The sequence below is a fragment of the Tachyglossus aculeatus genome, chromosome 27 (assembly GCF_015852505.1).
Source record: "Tachyglossus aculeatus isolate mTacAcu1 chromosome 27, mTacAcu1.pri, whole genome shotgun sequence".
NCBI classification, from domain to species: Eukaryota; Metazoa; Chordata; class Mammalia; order Monotremata; family Tachyglossidae; genus Tachyglossus; species Tachyglossus aculeatus.
Window position 1 is genome coordinate 6,125,809 of NC_052092.1, and position 23,037 is coordinate 6,148,845.

The window sequence follows — 23,037 nt, forward strand, 5'->3', positions numbered from 1 at the left end:
TGGCAGGAGGGGCTGGAGCTTGGAGAAGGGCAGGTGGAGACTGGAGGCAGGGAACCAAGCGAGGAGGCTGCTGCTAGACCCAAGACAGTTGGGGGTTGGCAGTCCTCTTCCCCTTGCCCGCCCCCCTGCCACCCTCCTCTAGCCCCCTGGCCCGGCAGCTGGGCCTCAGGGGGCGGGAGAGGCCGGTGGAGGAGGACGGTCATGGGGGCCTTTCCCCTCCCGGCCGGGGAAGCTCCGCCGACCCCCGCCCCCTTTGCCCCCTTCGCCCCCCACTCCCTGTGCCCCCTTCGCCCTCCGCCCCCTTCACCCCCCCCCCCCCATTTCCTTGCCCCAACGGCCTTAGATCCGCTCCTCACAGCCCCGCCCAGGCTGGCCATTAAGTAGGCGGGGAAACTGAGCCCCAGAAGGGAGGTGGACCCGCGAGTAGAACCCAGGTGGTCCGGCTCCCCTTGGCTTGGGCTCCGCCACTTGCCAGCTCTGTGACTTTGGGTAAGTCACTTTCAATCAATCAATCGTATTTATTGAGTGCTTACTGTGTGCAAAGCACTGTACTAAGCGCTTGAGAAGTACAAGTTGGCAACTTCTCTAAGCCTCAGTTACCTCATCTGTAACACGGGGATTAAGACTGTGAGCCCCACGTGGGGCAACCTGATCGCCTTGTATCCCCACCCCAGCGCTTAGAATAGTGCTTCACACGTAGTAAGCATTTAACAAATGCCAGCATTATTAATTATCAGCTGTGTGACTTTGGGCAAGTCATTAACTTCTCTGTACCTCAGTTACCTTATCTGTAAAATGGGGATTAAGACTGTGAGCCCCACGTGGGACAACCTGATCGCCTTATATCCCCCCAGCGCTTAAAACAGTGCTTCGCACGTGGTAAGCGTTTAACAAATGCCAGCATTATTAATTATCAGCTGTGTGACTTTGGGCAAGTCAGTTAACTTCTCTGTGTCTGTTACCTCATCTGTAAAACGGGGATTAAGACTGTGAGCCCCACCCCAGCGCTTAGAATAGTGCTTTGCACATAGTAAACGTTTAACAAATGCCAGCATTATTAATTATCAGCTGTGTGACTTTGGGCAAGTCAGTTAACTTCTCTGTGCCTCAGCTACCTCATCTGTAAAACGGGGGTTAAGACTATGAGCCCCTTGTGGGACAACTTGATCACCGAAGCAGCGTGGCTCAGTGGAAAAAGCCTGGGCTTTGGAGTCAGAGGTCATGGGTTCAAATCCCGGCTCTGCCGGTTGTCAGCTGTGTGACTTTGGGCAAGTCACTTCACTTCTCTGTGCCTCAGTTACCTCATCTGTAAAATGAGGATCAAGACTGTGAGCCCCACGTGGGACAACCTGATCACCTTGTATCCTCCCCAGTACTTAGAACAGTGCTTTGCACATAGTAAGCGCTTAACAAATTCCATCATTATTACTATTACTGTAACCTCCCCAGCGTTTAGAACAGTGCACATAGTAAGCGCGAGAAGCAGCGCGGCTCAGTGGAAAGAGCCCGGGCTTTGGAGTCAGAGGTCGTGGGTTGAAATACCGGGTCCGCCGCTTGGGTGACTTGGGGCGAGTCATCATCATCATCATCAATCATCAATCGTATTTGAGCGCTTACTATGTGCAGAGCACTGTACTAAGCGCTTGGGAAGTACAAATTGGCAACATATAGAGACAGTCCCTACCCAACAGTGGGCTCACAGTCTAAAAGGGGGAGACAGAGAACAAAACCAAACATACTAACAAAATAAAATAAATAGAATAGATATGTACAAGTAAAATAAATAAATAAATAGGGTAATAAATATGTACAAACGTATACACTTCTTCACTTCACTTCTCTGAGCCTCACCTGGAAAATGGGGATGAAGACTGTGAGCCCCCCGTGGGACAAACTGATCACCTTGCAACCTCCCCAGCGCTTAGAACAGTGCTTTGCACATGGTAAGCGCTTAATAAATGTCATTATTATTATTATTATTATTATTAAATGTCATTATTATTATTACTCTCCCTGGCTGGCCCCGTCAACCCTCCACCCCCTCAGGCCTTTCATGGGCATGAGCGTTGCAGGGCCCCTCATTGCTCCGCCCCTCGCCCCCCCTTCCCGCGGACCCCAGATGAAGGGAGCCGTCAGAGGGGCTTCAACCTGAAGCGGCCTGTTACCCCCCCGACCCCTCGTCCAGCCCCCCCTTGCTCAGACCCCCGACCCCCGATTCTCAGGTGAGAAGCGAGACGCCCTTGGTGGGAACCCGGTTCCCTGGCACTCTGGGCTCCAGTTGGATTCGTGTGGCTCCGGTCCGCTGTCACCGGTCCCCAGGGGCCAAGCGGCGACGTCCAGACGGGGTAGGCCTCAGCTCTCCAAGGGGGCCGGGTAAGGAGAGTCCCGGGGGGCTGAGGGCTACGGGACCCCCAGGGAGGGAGACTGGGGGAGTCCGTGGAGGAGTGGGGGGGATTAAAGGGACGGGCCTGGAGGCACCGGGGAAGACACGATGCTGGGAGAGTCTGCGTGGCTTAGTGGCAAGAGCCCGGATTTGGGATTCCCGGCTCTGCAGCTTGTCAGCCGTGTGACCTTGGGCAAGTCACTTTAGACTGTGAGCCCGCTGTTGGGTAGGGACTGTCTCTATATGTTGCCAACTTGTACTTCCCAAGCGCTTAGTACAGTGCTCTGCACACAGTAAGCGCTCAATAAATACGATCGATGATGATGAAGTCACAAAAAAAATTTTGGTGTTAAGCGCTCATTATGTGCAAAGCACTGTTCTAAGCGCTGGGGAGGATACAAGGTGATTAGGTTGTCCCATATGGGACTCACAATCTTAATCCCTATTTTACAGATGAGTTAACTGAGGCTTGCCCAAAATCACACAGCGGCGGAGGCAGGATTTGAACCCATGACCTCTGACTCCCAAGCCCGTGCTCTTTCTGCTGAGCCACGCTGCTTAACTTCTCTGTGCCTCAGTTACCTCATCTGTAAAATGGGGATGAAGATGTGAGCCCTACGTGGGACAACCTGATTACCCTGTATCTACCCCAGCGCTTAAAACAGTGCTTGTCACGTAGTAGGCACTTAACAAATACCAACATTATTGTTATTATTATTATTATTATTATTATTATCTCCCGCTCGAGGCGGTTGGGGTCGCTGATCGTCCAGCCTTCCTGCGGCCAGTGCCCTCGGCCGGAGCCCCCCCCCCGCCCCCCCCAGGGGGACGCTGCCAGTCTCCTCCTGGAGCCCTGCGTGGCAGCGTGGCTCAGTGGAAAGAGCACAGGCTTTGGAGTCAGAGGTCATGGGTTCAAACCCCGGCTCCACCAATTGTCAGCTGTGTGACTTTGGGCAAGTCACTTAATCAATCAATCAATCAATCGTATTTATTGAGCGCTTACTGTGTGCAGAGCACTGTACTAAGCGCTTGGGAAGTACAAGTTGGCAACATATAGAGACAGTCCCTACCCAACAGTGGGCTCACAGTCTAGAAGGGGGAGACAGAGAACAAAACCAAACATATTAACAAAATAAAATAAATAGAATAGATATGTACAAGTAAAATAAATAAATTAATTAATAGAGTAATAAATATGTACAAACATATATACAGGTATCTTAACTTCTCTGTGCCTCAGTTACTTCATCTGTAAAATGGGGATTAAGACTGTGAGCCCCCTGTGAGACAACTTGATCACCTTGTAACCTCCCCAGTGCTTAGAAGAGTGCTTTGCCCGTAGTACGTGCTTAATAAATGCTATTATTATTATTATTATTATTATTATCATTATTCATGCCCCACATTCCAGCCCGCTGCTCCCGACTCTGGCCCGGTGGGGAGGGAGGGAAAGAAAGGGGAGGGGGCCGCTGCAGGATGGGGTTCTAGGGTCTGGCCCCTGCTTCAGGTGTGTGGAGACTCCCTCCTCTCCGGCCCACCGAGCCCCTTCCCCCCCCCCCCCCGCCCATTCTCCCCTCCTTGTCCTCCTGCTCCCTCTCAGACCTTCTGACGTGCCAGACAAATTTGCTCTCCCATTTCCCTCCTGCCCTCTCTTCCCTACTCCTTCCCCCTGGCCTCCTGTTCCTTGTCCCCAATTCTCCCGGGGTGTCTGTGTCTCTCTGAGTCTGTGTCTCTGGCCTTCCCTCATTGTGTTTGTCCTCCTTCCTCTGTCCCCTCGCACCCCTCCAGCGGACTCACGCCTCCAGGAATAAGGACCCCGGTGTTTCACCGGCGCTTCCTGCCCAACTCTGTCCCCACCTCTCTCCCCTGGGCTGGAGGTCGGGGTGGGGGGTTTGGGGGAGTTAGGGCTCTCCAAGTTGATTCTGAATACAGCGGCGGTATCTCCAGGGCTGTGGGAGACGCGTCCCCCCTCCACTCAACCACCTCTCGCTCCTGCTGGGACAGAAGCCTGGGGGGAAAGAGGGGAAATCAATCAATCAATCGTATTTATTGAGCACTTACTGTGTGCAGAGCACTGTACTAAGCTCTTGGGAAGTACAAGTTGGCAACATATAGAGGCAGTCCCTACCCAACAGTGGGCTCACAGTCTAAAAGGGGGAGACAGAGAACAAAACCAAACATACTAACAAAACCAACCCCTGTGCCCAGCATTCCCACGTTTACGCCACCACCTCCCTGCGTGCCTTCCCTCATGAGAGGGTGGATGATAGGTAGGACACCCTCAGATAAACCCTGGAGTAAAACGGGGTTAATAATAATAATGGTATTTGTTAAGCGCTTACTATGTGCCAAGCAGTCAGTCAGTCAATCGTATTTATTGAGCGCTTACTGTGTGCAGAGCACTGTACTAAGTGCTTGGGAAGTACAAGTTGGCAACATATAGAGACAGTCCCTACCCAATAGTGGGCTCACAGTCTAAAAGGGGGAGACAGAGAACAAAACCAAACATACTAACAAAATAAATAGAATAGATATGTACGAGTAAAATAAATAAATAAATAGAGTAATAAATATGTACAAACATATATACATATATACAGGTGCTGTGGGGAAGGGAAGGAGGTAAGATGAGGGGGATGGAGAGGGGGACGAGGGGGAGAGGAAGGAAGGGGCTCAGTCTGGGAAGGCCTCCTGGAGGAGGTGAGCTCTCAGTAGGGCCTTGAAGGGAGGAAGAGAGCGCTGGAGTAGACACAAGGTAATCAGGTGGTCCCACGTGGGGCTCATGGTCTTAATCCCCATTTTACAGATGAGGGAACTGAAGCACAGAGAAGTTAAGTGATTTGCCCAAAGTCACACAGCTGATAAATGGCCGAGCTGGGATTAGGACCCATGACCTCTGACTCCCAAGCCCAGGCTTTTTCCACTAAGCCACGCTGCTTCTCTATCCAGGGTGAGCTGGAGAGAGGGGAAGATGGACATCCCCAGGTGTTTGTGTGTGTGTGGCTCGATGCCGAGAAGGGCAGGCATGGGGGGTTGGAGGTGTGAGCATCTAGGATTGGTGGCGGTGGAAAGGTTCCCCCTCCTCTGGTTCAAACTAGGGGGGAACAATAGGCCTCGGCAGAATCTCAGGGACAGGAAGCTGGAGCCGCCAGTGACTGGTGACTTGGGGTTCTCCCTGGCAGGCGGTGTGTGGAGGGGGAGGGACGGGTGGATGGATGCTGAAGAGACTAGATCAGAGGGCCAGAGGAGCTGCTGTACCCCACTCCCAAACTCACCCCTGCCCTCCAGGAATTTACAGTCTACTGTTTGCAGAGTACTGTGCTGACCTTGTGGGAGAGCACAGTGTAGTAGATATAGTCCCTGCCCTCCAGTAGGTGACAGTCTAACAGGGGAGACAGGCAGTCCAGATAGGAAGCTGGATATGTGGGTGAACAAGTGTTTAAACTGTAGCATATGTGCAAGGATTGGTGTAGAAGGGCTCCGAGGCCACACTGTGAACACACACCGGCTGAAATGACAGTGGGATGGTGGAGAGAGGAAGGTGACCTGGGGAGGCCTCCTGGAGGCTTTCAAGATGGGGAGAGTTGCCTCATTTCCTTTTCTCCCACTGCATTCTGCATCACCCTGATTTGGTCCCTGTATTTACCTCCACCCCCGGCCCCACTTATCAGTTACCTCATCTATAAAATGGGGATTGAGACTGTGCCCAACCCAATTTGCTTGTACCCACCCCAGTGCGTAATACAGTGCCTGGCACATAGCACTTAAGAAATACCACAATTATTACATCTGTTATTTATTTATCGATATTAATGTCAGTCTCCCTCTTGAGCTCACTGTGGGCAGGGAATGTCTGTTATATTGTACTCTCCCAAGCACTTAGTACGGTACTCTGCACACAATAAGAGCTCAATAAATACAGCTGATTGATTGTTGATGGATCGACTAATTCATTGATAAAGAGAGGCGCCCATCCCTGGCTGTGTAGAGGTGGAGCTGGGCAATGGTGGCTGCCCAGGCGCTTGGTCAGAAGCGGGTGCCCCGAGGAGGTGGGAGGATAGGTTGGGGCAGCGTCTATGGGAAGTGGCCCTTGGAGACGAGCCAGAGAGCAGTTGCCCCGTGATCTTGGCAGGCAGGGATGGGAGCGCTCAGGGCTCTGAAGTCAGAGCTATTTTTATTCTGCTAGTGGCTGATCTGAGCCAGGGCTTCATGATGCCATCTGTCCTCACCCCCTCTCCCTCCCCACCCCCCACCCTGCCCCTGCCAGCCTCCTGTGGGGCTCTGGGAGCCAGACTGAGGGAGGGGAGTAGTTAGAGTTGGTCACTGCCTTTGTCCCTCTCAGCCTGGAGGGGCAAAGGCCTGGCCTGGTCTGCAGTTGGTGGTTGGAGGGACTTCTCGCCTTCGTGTAGCAGGGACCCTGGTGGCTTGGAGAGGGGAGGGCAGGGTCCCCAGAGAGTCGGGGGCAGGTCTCAGTTCCAGGTCGGTAATGGATGGGCCAGGCCCTGGGTCGCCCGGCGTCACTGTCCCTGTTGTCCCCAGGCCTCGGGTGGGGACTCCAGTCTGGGTCCCCGAGACACTTCACCTGGGGAGGCCAGGGCAGGGGAGGTGGTGTCCACAAATGTCTTGGGGTCAGGCCGCATAAGGGGGCCTCGCCCCACTCCTATTCAGACTCTTTGGGTGCCTGGAGGGAGGGAGAGGAGGAGGGGTCCAGGCCACCCTCCCAGGGAGCAGTCTGGCTTTGGGCCCTGGGGGGCTCCCTGGAGTGCGTGCTGCCGTCCTGGGAAGCCAGACCGCTTCCCCATTGCACAGACTGAGGCTCGGAGAGGTCAGCCTCCTGCTTCAAGCCCATGGATGGGCTCAAGTCACCCGGGGCGGTGAGGTCCTTCCTGGATCCCTGTGGCCTGCTCGGCACTGTCCTAGGCCCACCTTGCCTTGCTCTGCTTGCCCACCCCAGCCCTAGCCCCCACCCGTCCAGGCCCTAGCTCACTCCTGGCTCCACCTTATCCCCCCCCCATCCTTAACCATGCCCTGCAAGGCCCTAGTCTTGTCCCCCCCCACTCCATCCCCTCTCCCCCGCAACACACAGACACCCTCTCTAGCCCTCGCCTGGCCCTGCCCGCCCTTAGTCTCTGCCCTGCCCGGCCCTAATGCCTTCTGTCTTTTCCTGACCCCTCCAGGGCCCACAGCCGCTTCTACAAGCCGAACATTTGAGGGCCTCGCCGGCACCATTACCTCTAACGAGTGGGGCTCTCCGACCTCCCCGGCCGGGAGCAACGTGTCCGGAGGGAGCGAGGCTTTGGAGAAGCCGAGTGACTATGACGCCGAGGGCGTGTGGGGCCCTGCCATGGAGCACAGCTTCCAGGAGGCCCTGGCCATCTACCCACCCTGCGGCCGGCGCAAGATCATCCTGTCAGATGAGGGCAAGATGTACGGTATGGAAGGGGCGGGGGTGAAAACCCGGGGCTGGGATGTGGGGGGCCTGGGACCCTCCACAGAAACTGGGAGGACATCCAAGCCCCCGGGAGGGTCCCCAAAAAGAAGGAGAAAGAGCAGAGTCTGCGGGCTGCTCCAGAGCACTCTCCCCTTCCAGGATCCCATTCTGGCCTTCCCGCATTCCCAGGAGACGGGTCTCATTCTCCCCACTTCATAGATGAGAAAGCTGAGGCCTAGAGAAGTTGAATGATATGGCCAAGGTTCCACAGCAGCCTGGGGCAGCACAGCTGGGACTGAAACCCAGCTCTGCCATCTCCCAGCCCCTCTGTTTCCTCCCCTTGCTTTCCCTTCATCTTCCTCCCCCTAGGTTGCCTTGCCTCTGAGCGGCCGGCTGATGTGGTCAGTTCTGGGCCTGAGCGTGGTGTGTCTGGCGTGACCAAAATGTAAAGTGTCGTGTCTCTGCCCACGCTGAGACTCCATGACCAGATTCAGGCTGATCTTCTGTTTCCTCCCTCCCTCTTCCCCTTGCCTAGAATCTCTCCCTGCCTGCCCTCCCCTTGTGAGGTGACCGGAAATCCCTGGCCATCCCTGGCCTGTCTCAGTCCCTGACCACCTGGACTTTTGGCTCCACTTCAGAATGAGGAAGGGCCATGGCCGGCCAGCTTAGACGCTGACCTGAAACACCCCCCTACCAAAGACCCTCAGAGGGAGAGGGGTGGTTTAGGGGTAGTGTTAGATGGGGGGAGCCTCCAGGGTCAACCCTCGGAGTGGGGGAAGGAGGTGGAGATGGGAGGAGGGAGGGAAAAGTAGAAGGGATCTTAGTGGTCCAGGAGTGACCAGAGGCCGAGCCCCTCCTCCTGCCTGGCAGAGAGACAGGCCTGGATGGGGGCCTTTAGGAGGGCAGGTGACCCAGATCTCGGCTAGTGTCTGGGAGCCCTGGACATAGCACCTGCTTCCCCGCCCTGGCCAGCTTCCAGGCAGCGGACCTTGGCTGGGCTCGTGGGCCCCCTCCTCTCAGGGGTGAGACGACGCATGTCCTGGGCTATGGCTCTCAAGTGTCACCTGGCCGGCCAGGGACTAAGGATAGCCGTGACCTCACCCACACAAGGGGAGGGGAGTGGGGGTTGGCACACAGTCGTGGCTGGTTCATGGAGTTCTTGCCTCTCTCAGCCCCATCCCCGCCCCAGCTCCCGGCTTGGCTACAACACTGGACTATAACACTAACCCCTCCAAGCCAATGCCCAGAGGCAGGAGATCTGGGGGCAGGGGGAGAAAGCGGGAGCAAAGACCCTGATTTGTAGGTGAAAAAGTCAGCTTCTGAGGGCCTGTCCTGGGGGTGCAGGGAGAGGGGAGTGTGGAGAGGGGGAGGCAGGGAGGAGAGGACCAGGATGTGACACTCTCTCCAGGTGTGGCCCAGGTGTGGTGAGTTTCCAAAGGCTTTGTCGTCCTTGGCCCTGATGTCTCTGATTCATTCATTGTCGTATTTATTGAGCGCTTACTATGTGCAAAGCACTGTACTAAGCACTTGGAAAGTACAATTCAGCAGTAAAGAGAGACAGTCCCTGCCCATAATGGGTTTACAGTCTAGAAGGGGGGAGGTAGACATCAAAACAAATGAACAGGCATCAATAGCATCAATATAAATAAATAGAATTACAGATATATGCACATCAAAACAAGTAAGCAGGCATTAATGTAAATAAATAGAGTTATAGGTCTGTGCATATATACACAGTGCTGTGGGGAGGAGTAGGGGGTAGAGCAAAGGGAGCCAGTCAGGGTGATGGGGAGGGGAGGGGGAGCTGAGGAAAAGGGGGGCTTAGTCCAGGAAGGCCTTTTGGAGGAGGTGAGCCTTCAGTAGGGCTTTGAAGGGAAGAAGTGTGATAGTCTGAATTTCTCCCTGACCCCACAACTCCACTCCTTCACCATCACTGTGAGGGTCTCTGGCACCATTCACCCCCAGCAGGGTGTTCCAGGGTCTGCTCCCGCCTCCATACGTCTTCCTCTGCCTCTCCTCCGTTCTTCCTCTGCTCTCCTCCACTGCTCCATCAGCTTTCCCTCTCTCCTCGCTGCCCGTAAGTCAACCCACCGTCCTCCTCGCTGTCTGCCTGTCTATTTTCCTATGGCAGGACCCCTGTCCGTCACACACCCTCAGTCCCGAGCCGGCCTTCTCAAGGGTCCGGATTTTTGCAGTGAAATAAAGAGCTGATCATGGCGGTGGTGGGGTGGGGGCGAGAGGTAAAGGGAGGTGAGTCCCCCATCATAGGGAGTCACAGACGAGTCTGGATCAAGGTTTAGAAAACTGTTTGATCCTGCTACCTGGGTGGTACCTGGCCCCTGGGAGCTCGTTGTGGACAGGGATTGTCACTCTTTATTGCTGTATTGTACATTCCCAAGTGCTTACTGCAGCACCCTGCACACAGTAAGCGCTTAATAAATACAATTGAATGAATGAATGAAAGAAAAGTAAAAAGAGAGGGGAGACCGAGGGAGTGGGGGAGATGAAGGGGATGCGCTGCCTGGGGAGAGATGGGGTTTGGGGTTCTCTTCCTCATCTCTGTGTCTTCTCCACTTCCCTCCCCCAACACTCAACCCTTCCCCAGGGGCTGTGGAGTCTGTCGTTGGGATAACCATGTCCTCATGAATAGGGGGGTGCGGTTAGAGTGTAACTAAATGATGTGCCCAGGTGGGAGAGGAATGGCCAAAATGATCTCTCGGGTCCTGGGGAAGCAGGAAGAATGCCCCCTTCCCTCCGTCCCTCTGAAACATGATGCGATGGTTCCCTTGGAGAATCCACAACTGTTGGCCGGTGTCACCGGGCTGGGCTATTCTGGGCCTGGGACACGAGAGCCGGCCAGGGAAGGGGCACAGGGGCAAGGGAGGAGTGTGGGGAGAACGAAGCCCAGACCTCATGCCCGCCCCCACCCCCACTGCTCGGGATCCAGCTGGTTGGCACAGCCCTCCCCGAGCCTCAGATGGCCCCCAGGGCTGTCTGTCTTCCGGCCAGGGGCTCAGTGTCAGCCATGCTAAATGTGAGGGACAGAGGACCGGGTGAGGCCTGATCATCCTGCATCTCCACATTGCTCAGCACAGTGCTTGGTACAGAGTCACCAATTATGCTGGCTACTTGGGGAGAGTCGGGGTGCTGGGCGGCCCGGGCTGGATCACTGGGGAAGAGTCGGGGATGTTGGGTGGCCAGCATTAGGTCCCTGTGGGGGGAGTCAGGGGTGTTGGATGGTCCGTGCTAGGTCCCTGGGGGACAGCTGGAGATGTGGAATGGTCTGATCCCTTTCCCTCACCACCCCTTTTACTCCCACCCTTCCCTAAAGTGAACCCACCTCTGACCCCTTTAAGGTTTCTGTTCCGGGCTCGGCTGGATGCCCGCCCCCACTTTCCAGCTTCTCAATCAATTAGTCAATCAATGGTATTTATTGAGTGCTCACTTCTCCCCACCGGACTCGGCTCTCTTGGGTCGGAACTGGGTACAGCTGGGTTTCCGACACCCCAGCTAGGTGCCAGCCATGGAGGAAGGTGGGAGGACTGGGGGCGGTGGTGGTCGCTTTGGGGGGGACAGGGTGCAGGCCTCCAACCTACGTTGTGCCCCCACGGCCACTGCCTGGCCTGTCTCCGATCTCACTCCACCCTGCGGCCTCTACAGGCAGAAACGAGCTGATAGCCCGTTACATCAAACTACGGACTGGGAAAACGCGCACCCGAAAGCAGGTAGGTGACTGCCTCGCCCCACCTCTTCTGCACCCTGCCACACCTTGCCCCATGCCCCATGTCCTGCCCCTTCCTTGTCCCTCCAGCTCTTCCCCTCTTGCCTCCCTGTTGTCTCCCTGCAAGCAAACCTTCCCCCACTGCCTCTGGCTGCCTGCTCTTCCATCTCTGGTTCCTTCTAACTTCTTCCCTGGTCAGGAACTACCTCTCTGCCTGCCACCCTGCCAGGTCACCAATGGCACCCCTGCCCTTTCGAAGCCTCCCTGAAAGCCACCTCTTCTAGGGGGTCTTCTCTGATCCATGCTATCTAGTCGTCACCCCCTCATGGATTTATCTATTGCTTATTTATCTGATTTGCGTGTTATCGATATCTACTCACTACTAACTACGGTACAGTCATCATGTCCATCTCTATCATTACAGTGCAAACACATTATGGGTAAGGAACATATCATTTTACTATTCTGTAATTCCCAAGCATGTAGTACAGTGCCCTGCACCAAGGAGATACTCAATAAAAACTACAACGAGTACTGCTACTACTGCTGTCTCTTTCTAAACTGTAAATTGCATAAAGGCAGGGGTTGTTTCTTCCATTTTCCTAAGTGTCTAGTCCAGTGCCCTCTGCCCCCAGCAGTCACCCACTATTGGGCAGAAGCTGTGGAGGTAGGGCCCCGGTCGATCAGTTGAATGGCAGCAGGGAGGACTCCAGGCTGTCTCTTGGACCCTCGTCCTCCCCTGCTCATTACAGGTTTCCAGTCACATCCAGGTGTTGGCCCGCCGCAAAGCCAGGGAGATCCAGGCCAAACTGAAGGTATGGCTGGCCTGTGGGGGGTGGAAAGTATCCTAGTAAATAGTTGGGGAGGTGGCAATGGGCCTGGTGTCTCCAGGTTCATTTATTCAATCATATTTATTGGGCACTTATTGTGTGCAGAGCACTGTACCAAAGACTTGGGAGAGTATAATGAAACTGTGGGGACGATGGGCCGGTACCTGTGGGTCCCAGTTCTGGGGAAGAAGTGAACGGTGCCCCCGAGTCTCAGCTCTGAGGATAATGAGGCTGGTGCCCTGAGTCCCAGCTGAGGGGGCGATAGGGCTGGTGCCCCTGGGTTCCAGCTTGTGGGAGAGATGGGGTTAGTGCCCCAGGTTCCAGTTCTGGGGGTGATGCGGCCGGTGCCCCCAAGACCAAGCTGTCGGGGCGATGAGATTGGTGCCCCCGAGTCCCAGCTTTGGGGGCCATGGGGCCAGAGCGCCCTGGTTCCAGCTGTGAGGATGAAGCCATCGTCTCCACGACAGCTATCTGGGCCGGACTCCAGGCTTACATCCCCTGAGTCTCCGGACAGAAGAGAGATCTGAACAGAACAAGTGGAACCCCAATTGGGGCCTGTATCTCCAGTCCTACTGCCCTCGCAGCTGGCTGCTCCGCTCCCAGGCACTTTTCCCTCCAGACTCTCCGGGAGGATGTAGCTGAGCATGAGGAAGTCCCGGGAACCCTCTGGGAGAATCTTGAGCCACCTAGACAGTGGTCCTTGGCTGCCCCGGTGGGGAGGGTTAGGACTCCGAGCTGGGGGACTTTGCCCATCATCTCCCTTGGGGGAGGGATGCAAGGGCAGGACCCTCTCCCATGGCGTCACGGTCAGCTGGCCCCTCCCCCAGGCCAGGATCAGGTGGCTAAGGATAAAGCGCTGCAGAACCTGGTCCTTATACCGTCGGCCCAGATCCTCGCAGCCACCGCCTTCCACGGTAAAATGGCGCGATCCCAGGGCCTGGCCCACCCCTCCGTCTCAGGGGTGAGCAGGGGGAATGGGGAGGGGGCTCTAGGGGCGGGGCTCCTAAGGGTCTCTAAATCCCGCCCAGCCACAGCCTTCCAACTTCCTGGCCAGGCCAAGCAAGGCCCTTTGGACAAGGTGGGAACTGAGGCAGCAGATGATCACCCTCCCCTGCCCTTCACATCCCCAGAGGAAAGCAGGGCTGGAGGGCGCAGGGGCTGTGCTGTTTTTCCAGCTGACCCACAGGAAGAAAGCTTCCTCAGAGTGGTTGGGTCTGGTGCTCTAGCACCCTGTGGTGTCCAGAAGATGGCCTGGACTGTGCTGCTCTGTCTCCGGCGTCCCCGCTGACCTCTCTGTTCATCTGTTCATCTATCTGTCCCGCAGACCCGCCCTCTCCGGACTGCCCCGCCTGGCTCACCCACAATCTTCCTCTCCCAGTTTTGGCCAGGGGCTTTTCCGGGACAAGCTGGGTCTCCCCACGAGTGAGTAGGATTGAATCGCCCAACCTCAGACCTCAGATTTCTACCTTTTGGAAGAGATTCTCGGGGGGCAGGGGACCCACGCGTTTCTCCCTCATTTCCTACAGCTTCACACTGTGCCCTCAGCAAGTCTTCACTGCCCAGCTGCCGCCTACACTGTCTCCTTCAGGTGGGAGCGCCCCCCGGCCCCATCCTCGGCCATCTGACCCACCCCTCTACTTGCCCCCTATCTCGTTTACCTGCACAGGCTTGATTGTCCCTCCGTCCACCGCTGGCCTCGCCCCTCTTCCCGGTCCCTGGGGCTGGTCTCAGTCTCCCCATCTGAAATATCGAGCGACTTCCTGCACTCTTGCCTCGACCTTTCCCAATCAGTCTTATTTATTGAGCGCCTACTGTACCAGTGTATCCATAGAAAAGTCCAGGGAAAAGTGGATAGAGAAGCAGCATGGTGTAGTAGAAAGAGCATGGTCCTGGGACTCAGAAGGACATGGGTTCTAATCCCGGCTCCACCACTTGTCGGTTAAATGCCCCTGTACAAGTCACTTAACTTCTCTGTGCCTTAGTTATGTCATCTGTAAAATGGGGATTGAGACCGTTAGCCCCATGTGGGACAGGGACTGTGTCCAATCCACTTTGCTTGTAATAATGATAATGCTGGTATTTGTTAAGAGCTTAGTATGTGCCAAGCACTGATCTAAGTGCTTAGCCAAGCACTACCCCAGTGCTTAGTACAGTGCCTGGCACATAATAGAAGCAACAACAATGATAATGGAAGAACCGTTAGCAAGGATACGGATTATGGCAGAAGATAGGTCATTCTGGAGAAAATATATCCACAGAGTCGCTATGAATCGGAAACGACTTGACGGCATTTGATAATAATGATAATACTGTGTGCAGTAGTGTTGGACTGAGCAGTCGGGAGAGCACAATAGAGTTAGGGGACTCGACCCTGTCCTCCAGGAACCTCCTTACCCATGCCCTAACCCCTCTCACCTGCCACCCGCAATAGGAGCGATAGGGTGGAGCCACAGTAGAGGTGGGAGGCTTCCCAAAGAAACTTGGGTTTATCTTCGAGTTCAAACAAGGGGCATAAGTGGGAAGAGGGACCTTGGGTCCTTAGCCTGAGAGGAGTCTGTGTGCATGTGTAAGCGTGCATGTGTGCTTCTGTATTCATTCAATTGTATTTATGGAGCGCTTACTTTGTGCAAAGCACTATACTAAGTGCTTGGGAAGTACAAGTTGGCAACATGCATCTGTTTGACCGCGTGTTAGTATCTGTTTCTGTGTTGTGTGTGTGCGCGTGTGCGCATGCCTTAATGTCTGGGCCAGTGTGTATATGCGATTGCATATGTGTACTTGTGTGTGTGTATTCGCATATATGTGTAGGGTGGTGGTGGGCAAACTCTTGAGGTTCGTGTGTGTGTGTGTGTGTGTGTGTGTGCAGGGTTCGAATCCCCGGTCAGGCCCTGTGGGTCCCCGCCCGCCCCGCCCTGGCAAGGCCGAAGCGTGGCCGGCCCCAAGCTCTGGATGATCGAGTTCTCCGCTTTCCTGGAGCGTCAACGGGATCCAGACACGGTAGGTGCTGCCTGCTCCTGCCTCTGCTGCTCGAGCCTGGATTCAGCTCGCTCCCACCTCCGCATCGCTGCTCTCCCTCTGCCCCATCACTGCTCTCCTTCCGTCCCCCGCTACTCCCTACCCCACTGCTCTCTCTTCACCTCTCTGCTTTCCCCTCCACCCCAACTGCTCTCCCCCATCTCTGCTGCTGTCCCTCTCAATCCAGCCTCCTCTCCCTCTCTCTGGCCTCTCAGCCAGTCAATCAGTGGTATTTATTGAGCGCTTACTGTGTGCAAAGCACTGTAGGAGAGTAAATGCTATAGAGTTGATAGTCATGACCCCTGTCCTAAGTAGCCTCCAGTCTAGAGGGGGAGGCAGACATTAGATTAAATTATAGACAAGGGAAATGGCAGAATATAAGGATGTGTACTTAATGCTGTGGGGTGAATATCAAACGCTTAAGGAGTACAGATCCTAGTGCACAGGTGACACAGAAGGGTGGGTGAATTGGAAATGAGGGAAGGCCTCTTGGAGGAGATGTGATTTTAATAATACTTTGAAGGTGGGGAGAGTGGTGATCTCCCCCTTCTAGACTGTAAGCCCGTTGTTGTGTAGGGATTGTCTCTATCTGTTGCTGAATTGTACTTTCCGAGCACTTAGTACAGTACTCTGCACACAGCAAGCGTTCAATAAATACGATTGAATGAATGAATGAATCTGTCGGATATGAAGGGGTAGGGAGTTCCAGGCCAGAAGCAGGTCATGGGCAAGGTGTCAGAGGCGAGATAGACAAGATCGAGGTATATTAAGTAGGTCGTTATTAGAGGGGCAAAGTGTGCAGACTGGGTTGTAACAGGAAATCACGGTGGGAGTAAGGTAGGAGGAGGCAAGGTGATTGAGTACTTTAAAGCTGATGGTAAGGAGTTTCTGTTTGAGGCAGAGGTAGATGGACAACCACTGGAGGGTCATGAGGAGTGGGGAAGCATGGAACAAAAGTTTCTGTAGAAAAATGATCTAGGCTGCAGAGTGAAGTATGGACTAGAGTGGGGAGAGACAGAAGGCTGATGCTGGAGTTGAGTTGGGAAGTGATGAGCATGGTGGTGGCCTGGGTGGTTTCTAGAGAACTGGAGATTCTTCTGCTGTCTCTCCCCCTTCCCTGCCCCTGAAATGCCCCCTTCCCCTCCGCCCAGCGAGCGCCCCTTGGCAAGCCCCCCGTGTTGTCCCCTTAGTACCACAAGCACCTATTCGTGCACATTGGGCAGACCTGCCCCAGCGACAGAGCCCCCTACCTCGAGGCGGTGGACATCCGCCAAATCTACAACAAATTCCCGGAGAAGAAGGGGGGCCTCAGGGAGCTGTACCAGCGCGGCCCCCCCGACGCCTTCTTCCTCGTCAAGTTCTGGGTGAGCCAGCCGCGGGACGGGACGGGACAATCAGTCAATAATATTTAGTGAGCACTTACTGTGGGCAGAGCAGTGTCCTATCCCTGCCCTGGAGGATTTTCCAGACTAGTGGGGAGGTGGCTTTGCAGAGGGGGAGAGCTGTGGTCTGGTGAATATGAAGGGGTGGGGGGAGTCCCAGAATTGGGGTACAGCATGAGGGAGGAGAGGGAGACGGGAGAGTAGAGCACAGGGCACCGAGCAGGGTGGCCCGGGCAGAGCAAAGAGTGCATCCTGGGGAGTTGTGCAAAGGGGGAATGGAACCGAGATGGGGAATGCTAGCAGAGAGCCTGGAAACCAGGGGGTGGGAGCTTTAGCGAGGATGGGGATGTGGACAGCAGATCTAATAGGAGAAAATGGGGCACGGGTGGGCTCTGCTTTGAACTGTTGTGGCCATGGTTTGGGGGCTGCAGGGTTGCGGGGAAGAGGTGAGTTACCCAGGGCAGCAAAGGATTGGTGAGCGCATAGAGACTTACTGTCCTGGGGGAGATCTTCCACTGGCAGGCAGGGACCCCGCACCCTGGGGTCCAGACCCCCCACCAGCACACCCCGTGGTGCATCTCACTTCCACCCCAGGCAGACAGAGACCCCCCTACAGTCCAGCCCACCTCAAGGCCCATCCTGCTCCCATCCACCCTGGAGCAGGTAGCTGGACTGGTCTCATCTCTGAGGAATGAGGGGTCTTGGAGAGGTCACACCCAGCTGTCTTGGGACAGTGACACTAGGCCTGGGCTGATCCCTGCCCCCCATCCTGAGTCAGCCTGGAGCACCTGCTCTGCCTCACCAGGCAGTTGTCCCTGGCAGGGTCACCCACTACGCCCTGGGCTCAAGGCTCCCAGGCATGACCCAAGCAGCATGGCCTAGAGAATAGAGCCTGGGCCTAGGAGTTAGAATGACCTGGGTCCTTATCAGGCTTGTCACTTGTCTACTGTATGACCCTGGGCAAATCGCTTCACTTCTCTGGGCCTAAGTTACCTCATAATAATAATTATGGTATTTGTTAAGCACTTACTATGTGCCAGGGACTGTACTAAGGGTTGGGGTGGATACAAGCAAATCAGGTTAGAAACAGTCCCTACAATCATCTGTAAAAAGACTGTGAACCCCATGTGGGACATGGACTGTGTCCAATCTGGCTTGTATCTACTCCAGTATTTAGTACAGTGCCTGGCACATGGTAAATGCTTAAGAAATACCACAATTATTACTATTAAGCAAGAGGAGGGGTCCTAACCTGGTGGGTGGGTGTGGTAAACCTCCTCCTGATTTGCTGTGTGGCTTCAGGCAGTATCCTTGCCCTCTCTGTAACCCTTCCCCACAGCACCTGTATATATGTATCTATGTTTGTACATATTTATTACTCTATTTATTTATTTATTTTACTTGTACATATCTATTCTATTTATTTTATTTTGTTAGTATGTTTGGTTTTGTTCTCTGTCTCCCCCTTTTAGACTGTGAGCCCACTGTTGGGTAGGGACTGTCTCTATATGTTGCCAATCTGTACTTCCCAAGCGCTTAGTACAGTGCTCTGCACATAGTAAGTGCTCAATAAGTACGATTGATGATGATGATAATAGTAATAATAATGATGATGATGGTATTTGTTAAGTGCTTACTAGGTGCCAAGCACTGTTCCAAGCGCTGAGATAGATACAAGGTTATCAGGTTGTCCCACGTGGGGCTCACAGTCTTCATCCCCGTTTTACAGACGAGGTAACTGAAGCCCAGAGAAGTGAAGTGACTTGCCCAAAGTCACACAGCTGACAAGTGGCGGAGCCGGGATTAGAACCCATGACCTCTGACTTCCAGGCCTGGGCTCTTTCCACTGAGAAGAATCTTATTGTGGGCAGGGGCAGGTGGGCAATGGGGAAAGAGAAGGGCAGGGAGGACAAGTGGAATCAGAAGGGCAGCGGCCCAGACCTGGGGTGGCAGTGGGGGTGGTTTGGGGAGGAAGCAAGGGGACAAAAAGGTTAAAAGGCAGAGTCAATTTAGGGGAGCCCTCGAGGTCGAGATGTTACCAGGGACAGGGTGTTCCCAGGAGTTAAGGATTCTAAGAGTTAAGGTTCCTAGGAGTCTGCTGTTCCCAGAGTTAATAATAATAATAATAATAATGGCACTTGTTAAGCGCTTACTATGTGCAAAACACTGTTCTAAGAGCTGGGGGGATACAAGGTGATCAGGTTGTCCCGCGTGGGGCTCACAGTCATCATCCCCAGTTTAGATGAGGTAACTGAGGCTCTGAGAAGTGAAGTGACTTGCCCAAGGTCACACAGCAGTCATGTGGCACAGCCGGGATTCGAACCCATGACCTCTGACTCCAAAGCCCGTGCTCTCGCTGCTTTTCTTCTCCTGGGCTAAGGAACCCAGGAGTCGGGTTATTTTTAGGAAGAAACTTCCCGGTGGTGCCTGGCTCGTGTCCCAGTGCGGAGGCTGTGAGTGTTCGGGTCTGCTCTGCGGCCTAGCTCCCCGCAGGTCTCGAAATCGGTAACGCAGCTCTTATGCTTCGAGAAGCAGCGTGGCTCAGTGGAAAGAGCGCAGGCTGAGGAGCCAGAGGTCGTGGGTTCTAATCCCAGCTCCGCCGCTTGTCAGCTGGGTGACCTTGAGCAAGTCACTTAACTTCTCTGGGCCTCAGTTCCCTCATCTATAAAATGGGGATGAAGACTGAGCCCCAATCAATCAATCAATCAATCAATCAATCGTATTGAGCGCTTACTGTGTGCAGAGCACTGTACTAAGCGCTTGGGAAGTCCAAGTTGGCAACATCTAGAGACGGTCCCTACCCAACAGTGGGCTCACAGTCTAAAAGGGGGAGACGGAGAACAAAACCAAACATACTAACAAAATAAAATAAATAGGATAGATATGTACAAGTAAATAAATAGAGTGATAAATATGTACAGACATATTTACGTCTATACAGGTGCTGTGGGGAAGGGAAGGAGGTAAGATGGGGGGGATGGAGAGGGGGGTTATCCCACGTGGGATAACCTGATTATGTTGTCTCTCCCCCAGCGCTTAGAAGAGTGCTTGGCACATAGTAAGCGCTTAACAAATACCAACATTATTATTATTATTATTATTATTCCGCCCCCACCCTCACTCAATCAGCGGGAGGGGTCTCCCCCGCCCAACCCCGAGGAGAGGCAAACGAGGGCGGCGCGCCCTCTAGCGGTCACTTCGGGAACCGTCGGGGTTGGAGGGGGCCGGGGCAGGGGGAGAGAGAGGCGCGTTTGGGGTCTGCTGTTTTTCCCCCACCGCAGCCCTTCGCCTCGGAATTGGGCTGAGCAGGGTGAAAATTGGGCCCATGCTGGCCTCCAGGCAGCAGTGAGGGACATGGACTAGATTTGGGGGTGTGGAGGGGGGAAGAGATGGATGGTGGCTCCTGCCCTGACCCCACTCCCCTCCACCCCGACGGGAATAACCTGAATCATTCCCCCTGCCCTTGAGTCCACTGCTTAGAGACCTAGTTGACCTAGTTTGCCCTGAGGTCTGTCCTGCCGCTCCAGGCTGACCTCGACACCAACATCGAGGACGAAGCGGGGTCCTTCTACGGGGTGTCCAGCCACTATGAGAGTCCCGAGAACATGACCATCACCTGCTCCACTAAGGTCTGCTCCTTCGGCAAGCAGGTGGTGGAGAAGGTGGAGGTAAGGACCCGGGTGGTAGGCGGTCAGGGACGAGATTGGCTGGAGTTAAGGGGGAACAACACTCTGGTTTGGGCTCAGGGCCAGAGCAGGGTGGTGGTTGAATTCTGACCCTGTAGGGCCCAGGCCGTCTTAGAAGAGGGGAACTCAGGAAGGGCTCCCTAGAGAAGCAGATTGGCCTCAAGGCAGGGGCTGGAAAGACTTCTGGCCCTGCCACAATCATTCATTCATTCAATCGTATTTATTGAGCACTTGCTGTGTGCAAAGCACTGTACTAAGCACTTGGAAAGTACAATTCAGCAATAGAGATAATCCCTGCCCACAACAGGTTTACAGTATGGCAGGGGGGGACAGACATCAAAACAAGTAAACAGGCATCAATATAAATAGAATTATAGATTTATACACATCAAAACAAGTAAACAGGCATTAATGTAAATAAATAGAATTATAGGTGTGTACGTATATACACAAGTGCTGTGGGCGGGGAGGGGAGTAGTGCAAAGGGAGCAAGTCGGGGTGATGGGGAGGGGAGGGGGAGCTGAGGAAAAGGGAGGCTTAGTCTGGGAAGGCCTCTTGGAGGAGGTGAGCCTTCAGTAGGGCTTTGAAGGGGGGGAAGTGTGGTTGTTTGGCAGATTTGAGGAGGGAGGGTGTTCCAGGCCAGAGGAAGGACGTGGGCCAGAGGTTGATGGTGGACAGGCGAGAATGAGGTACAATGAGAAGGTTAGCACCAGAGGAGCGGAGTGTGCAGGCTCGGATGTAGAAGGATAGAAGAAAGGTGAGGTAAGAGGGGGCAAGGTGATGGAGAGCTTTGAAGCCAATAGTGAGGAGTTTTTGCTTGATATGGAGGTTGATAGGCAACCACTGGAGATTTTTGAGGAGGGGGGTGACATGCCCAGAACGTTTCTGTAGAAAGATAATCTGGGCAGCGGAGTGAAGTATGGACTGAAGTGGGGAGAGACAGGAAGTTGGGAGGTCAGAAAAGAGGCTGATTCAGTAATCCAGCCACGATAGGTAGCCTTGAACAAGTGGCTATCCTCCTCTGGTCCTCAGGTTCTGCAGAACCGATGGTGGTGGGGGGAGTGAGCAGGGCAAGATTGAAGCTGCCCACAGGGAGGAGGTGGAGTGGGGGAAGCACGAGGCACGGTTAATCCACCTGCCGGCCCAGCGGTCCCTGAATAATGGAGAGCAAACCGCATTTTCAAGGCTGGATCCTAGCAGTTGCCTGTAATCTCCTGGCTTCGACCCACATCACCTAGTCCCTCTTGCCCATCCCGATGTCAACCTGGCACTCACAGGGGAAGGACTGTGGTTTCATGCCGGGGACCTGGTGAAGGGCAATCAATCAGACGGGGTAGGGGCAGGGACTAGTGGCTGAGGTGTTGGGGCCACTGTGGGGTGGGGGGTGGTGAGGGAGAAAGCCTGAACCCATGAACCGGGGGGCCCTCCCTCCCCCCACCCCCACAGACGGAATATGCCCGCTACGAGAATGGCCACTACTCCTACCGCATCCACCGCTCCCCGCTGTGCGAATACATGACCAACTTCATCCACAAACTCAAGCACCTGCCTGAGAAATACATGATGAACAGCGTGCTGGAAAACTTCACCATCCTTCAGGTGGGCGCCCCCCGCCCCGGACCAAAGACAGGCGAGGCCTTCATCTAGTCCCCGATTGGGCGTGTGGGTGGCGGATCAGAGTCCAACAATACATTAGCGTCCCATTTCATATAGGACGTCTGGTCATTTTGAGTCAGGACCCCCGGGACCTGGTGGGGGGGTGGCTGGAAACAGCAGCAGCCGTCTCCCCCTAAAAGGTACTGATAATAATTATAGTACTTTTTAAGCACGTACTATGTGTGAAACACTGTAGATACAAGGTAATCACGTTGGACACGGGTCCTGTTTCACATGGGGCTCACAACCTAAGAAAGAGGAAGTAGGATATAACCTTCATTTTACAGATGAGGTGAAGGCCGGAGAAATGATTTGCCCGCGGTCACACAGCAGACACGTAGCAGGACTGGAAGTAGAATCCAGGTCCTTTGCCTCCCAGGCCTGTGTTCTTTCCACTAGGCCACACTGCTTTTCTTGTCCTTCTTCCATTTTACCCCCACATCCAGGTGGTGATGAACAGAGACACCCAGGAGACGTTGCTGTGCATCGCTTATGTGTTCGAGGTGTCCTCCAGCGAGCACGGAGCTCAGCACCACATCTACCGACTGGTGAAGGATTAGTCTCAGGGAGTGAGCAGGGGCTGGGGGTTCACAGTACACCCCACCACCGGACGCGCTGGGCTCAGATTGAAGGTCCCCGAAATAAACCCGGTGTTCTGCACTGATGAGGCGTTTCCGACGGCGGGAGTCGGGGGCCCCGGGGTCCCAGGTCCTTTGGACTGGGGGTTCCCCTGGCCCTCCTGTCCCGCTGCAGCCAAAGTCGGGAACTGGGCACTGGGGTGGGCATAGGGGTGGATCGGTGGGGGGCTGGGGGCGGGCCTTGCAGGGGCCAAGAAAGGTCATGTTGACCTGGGCTAGACACGGGTGTCGGCAGCTTCAGTAGCCAACTAGACTCCCCTCCCCAGGGCTGGCTCAGGCCAGGCCGGGCTCCTTG

At 54.6% G+C, this 23,037-nt stretch overlaps 1 protein-coding gene across 3 annotated transcripts; it reads left to right on the plus strand.

Annotated features, from left to right (window-relative positions):
- Positions 1–472: 472 nt before the first annotated feature.
- Positions 473–22,766, plus strand: TEAD4 (TEA domain transcription factor 4). Of its 3 annotated transcripts, none has more exons than XM_038768058.1 (11): positions 473–489; positions 7,561–7,815; positions 11,475–11,539; positions 12,288–12,350; positions 13,690–13,787; positions 13,892–13,953; positions 15,232–15,362; positions 16,571–16,744; positions 20,290–20,430; positions 21,895–22,047; positions 22,551–22,766. In XM_038768058.1, exons 2-11 carry the CDS (start codon positions 7,728–7,730, stop codon positions 22,662–22,664), a joined length of 1,089 nt encoding a protein of 362 aa, XP_038623986.1. In that variant the 5' UTR covers positions 473–489; positions 7,561–7,727; the 3' UTR covers positions 22,665–22,766. The 3 variants fall into 3 exon arrangements, with proteins under 3 accessions (XP_038623986.1, XP_038623984.1, XP_038623985.1); XM_038768056.1 differs by lacking the exon at positions 473–489 and adding an exon at positions 2,161–2,373; XM_038768057.1 differs by lacking the exon at positions 473–489 and adding an exon at positions 2,161–2,345.
- Positions 22,767–23,037: the final 271 nt, after the last annotated feature.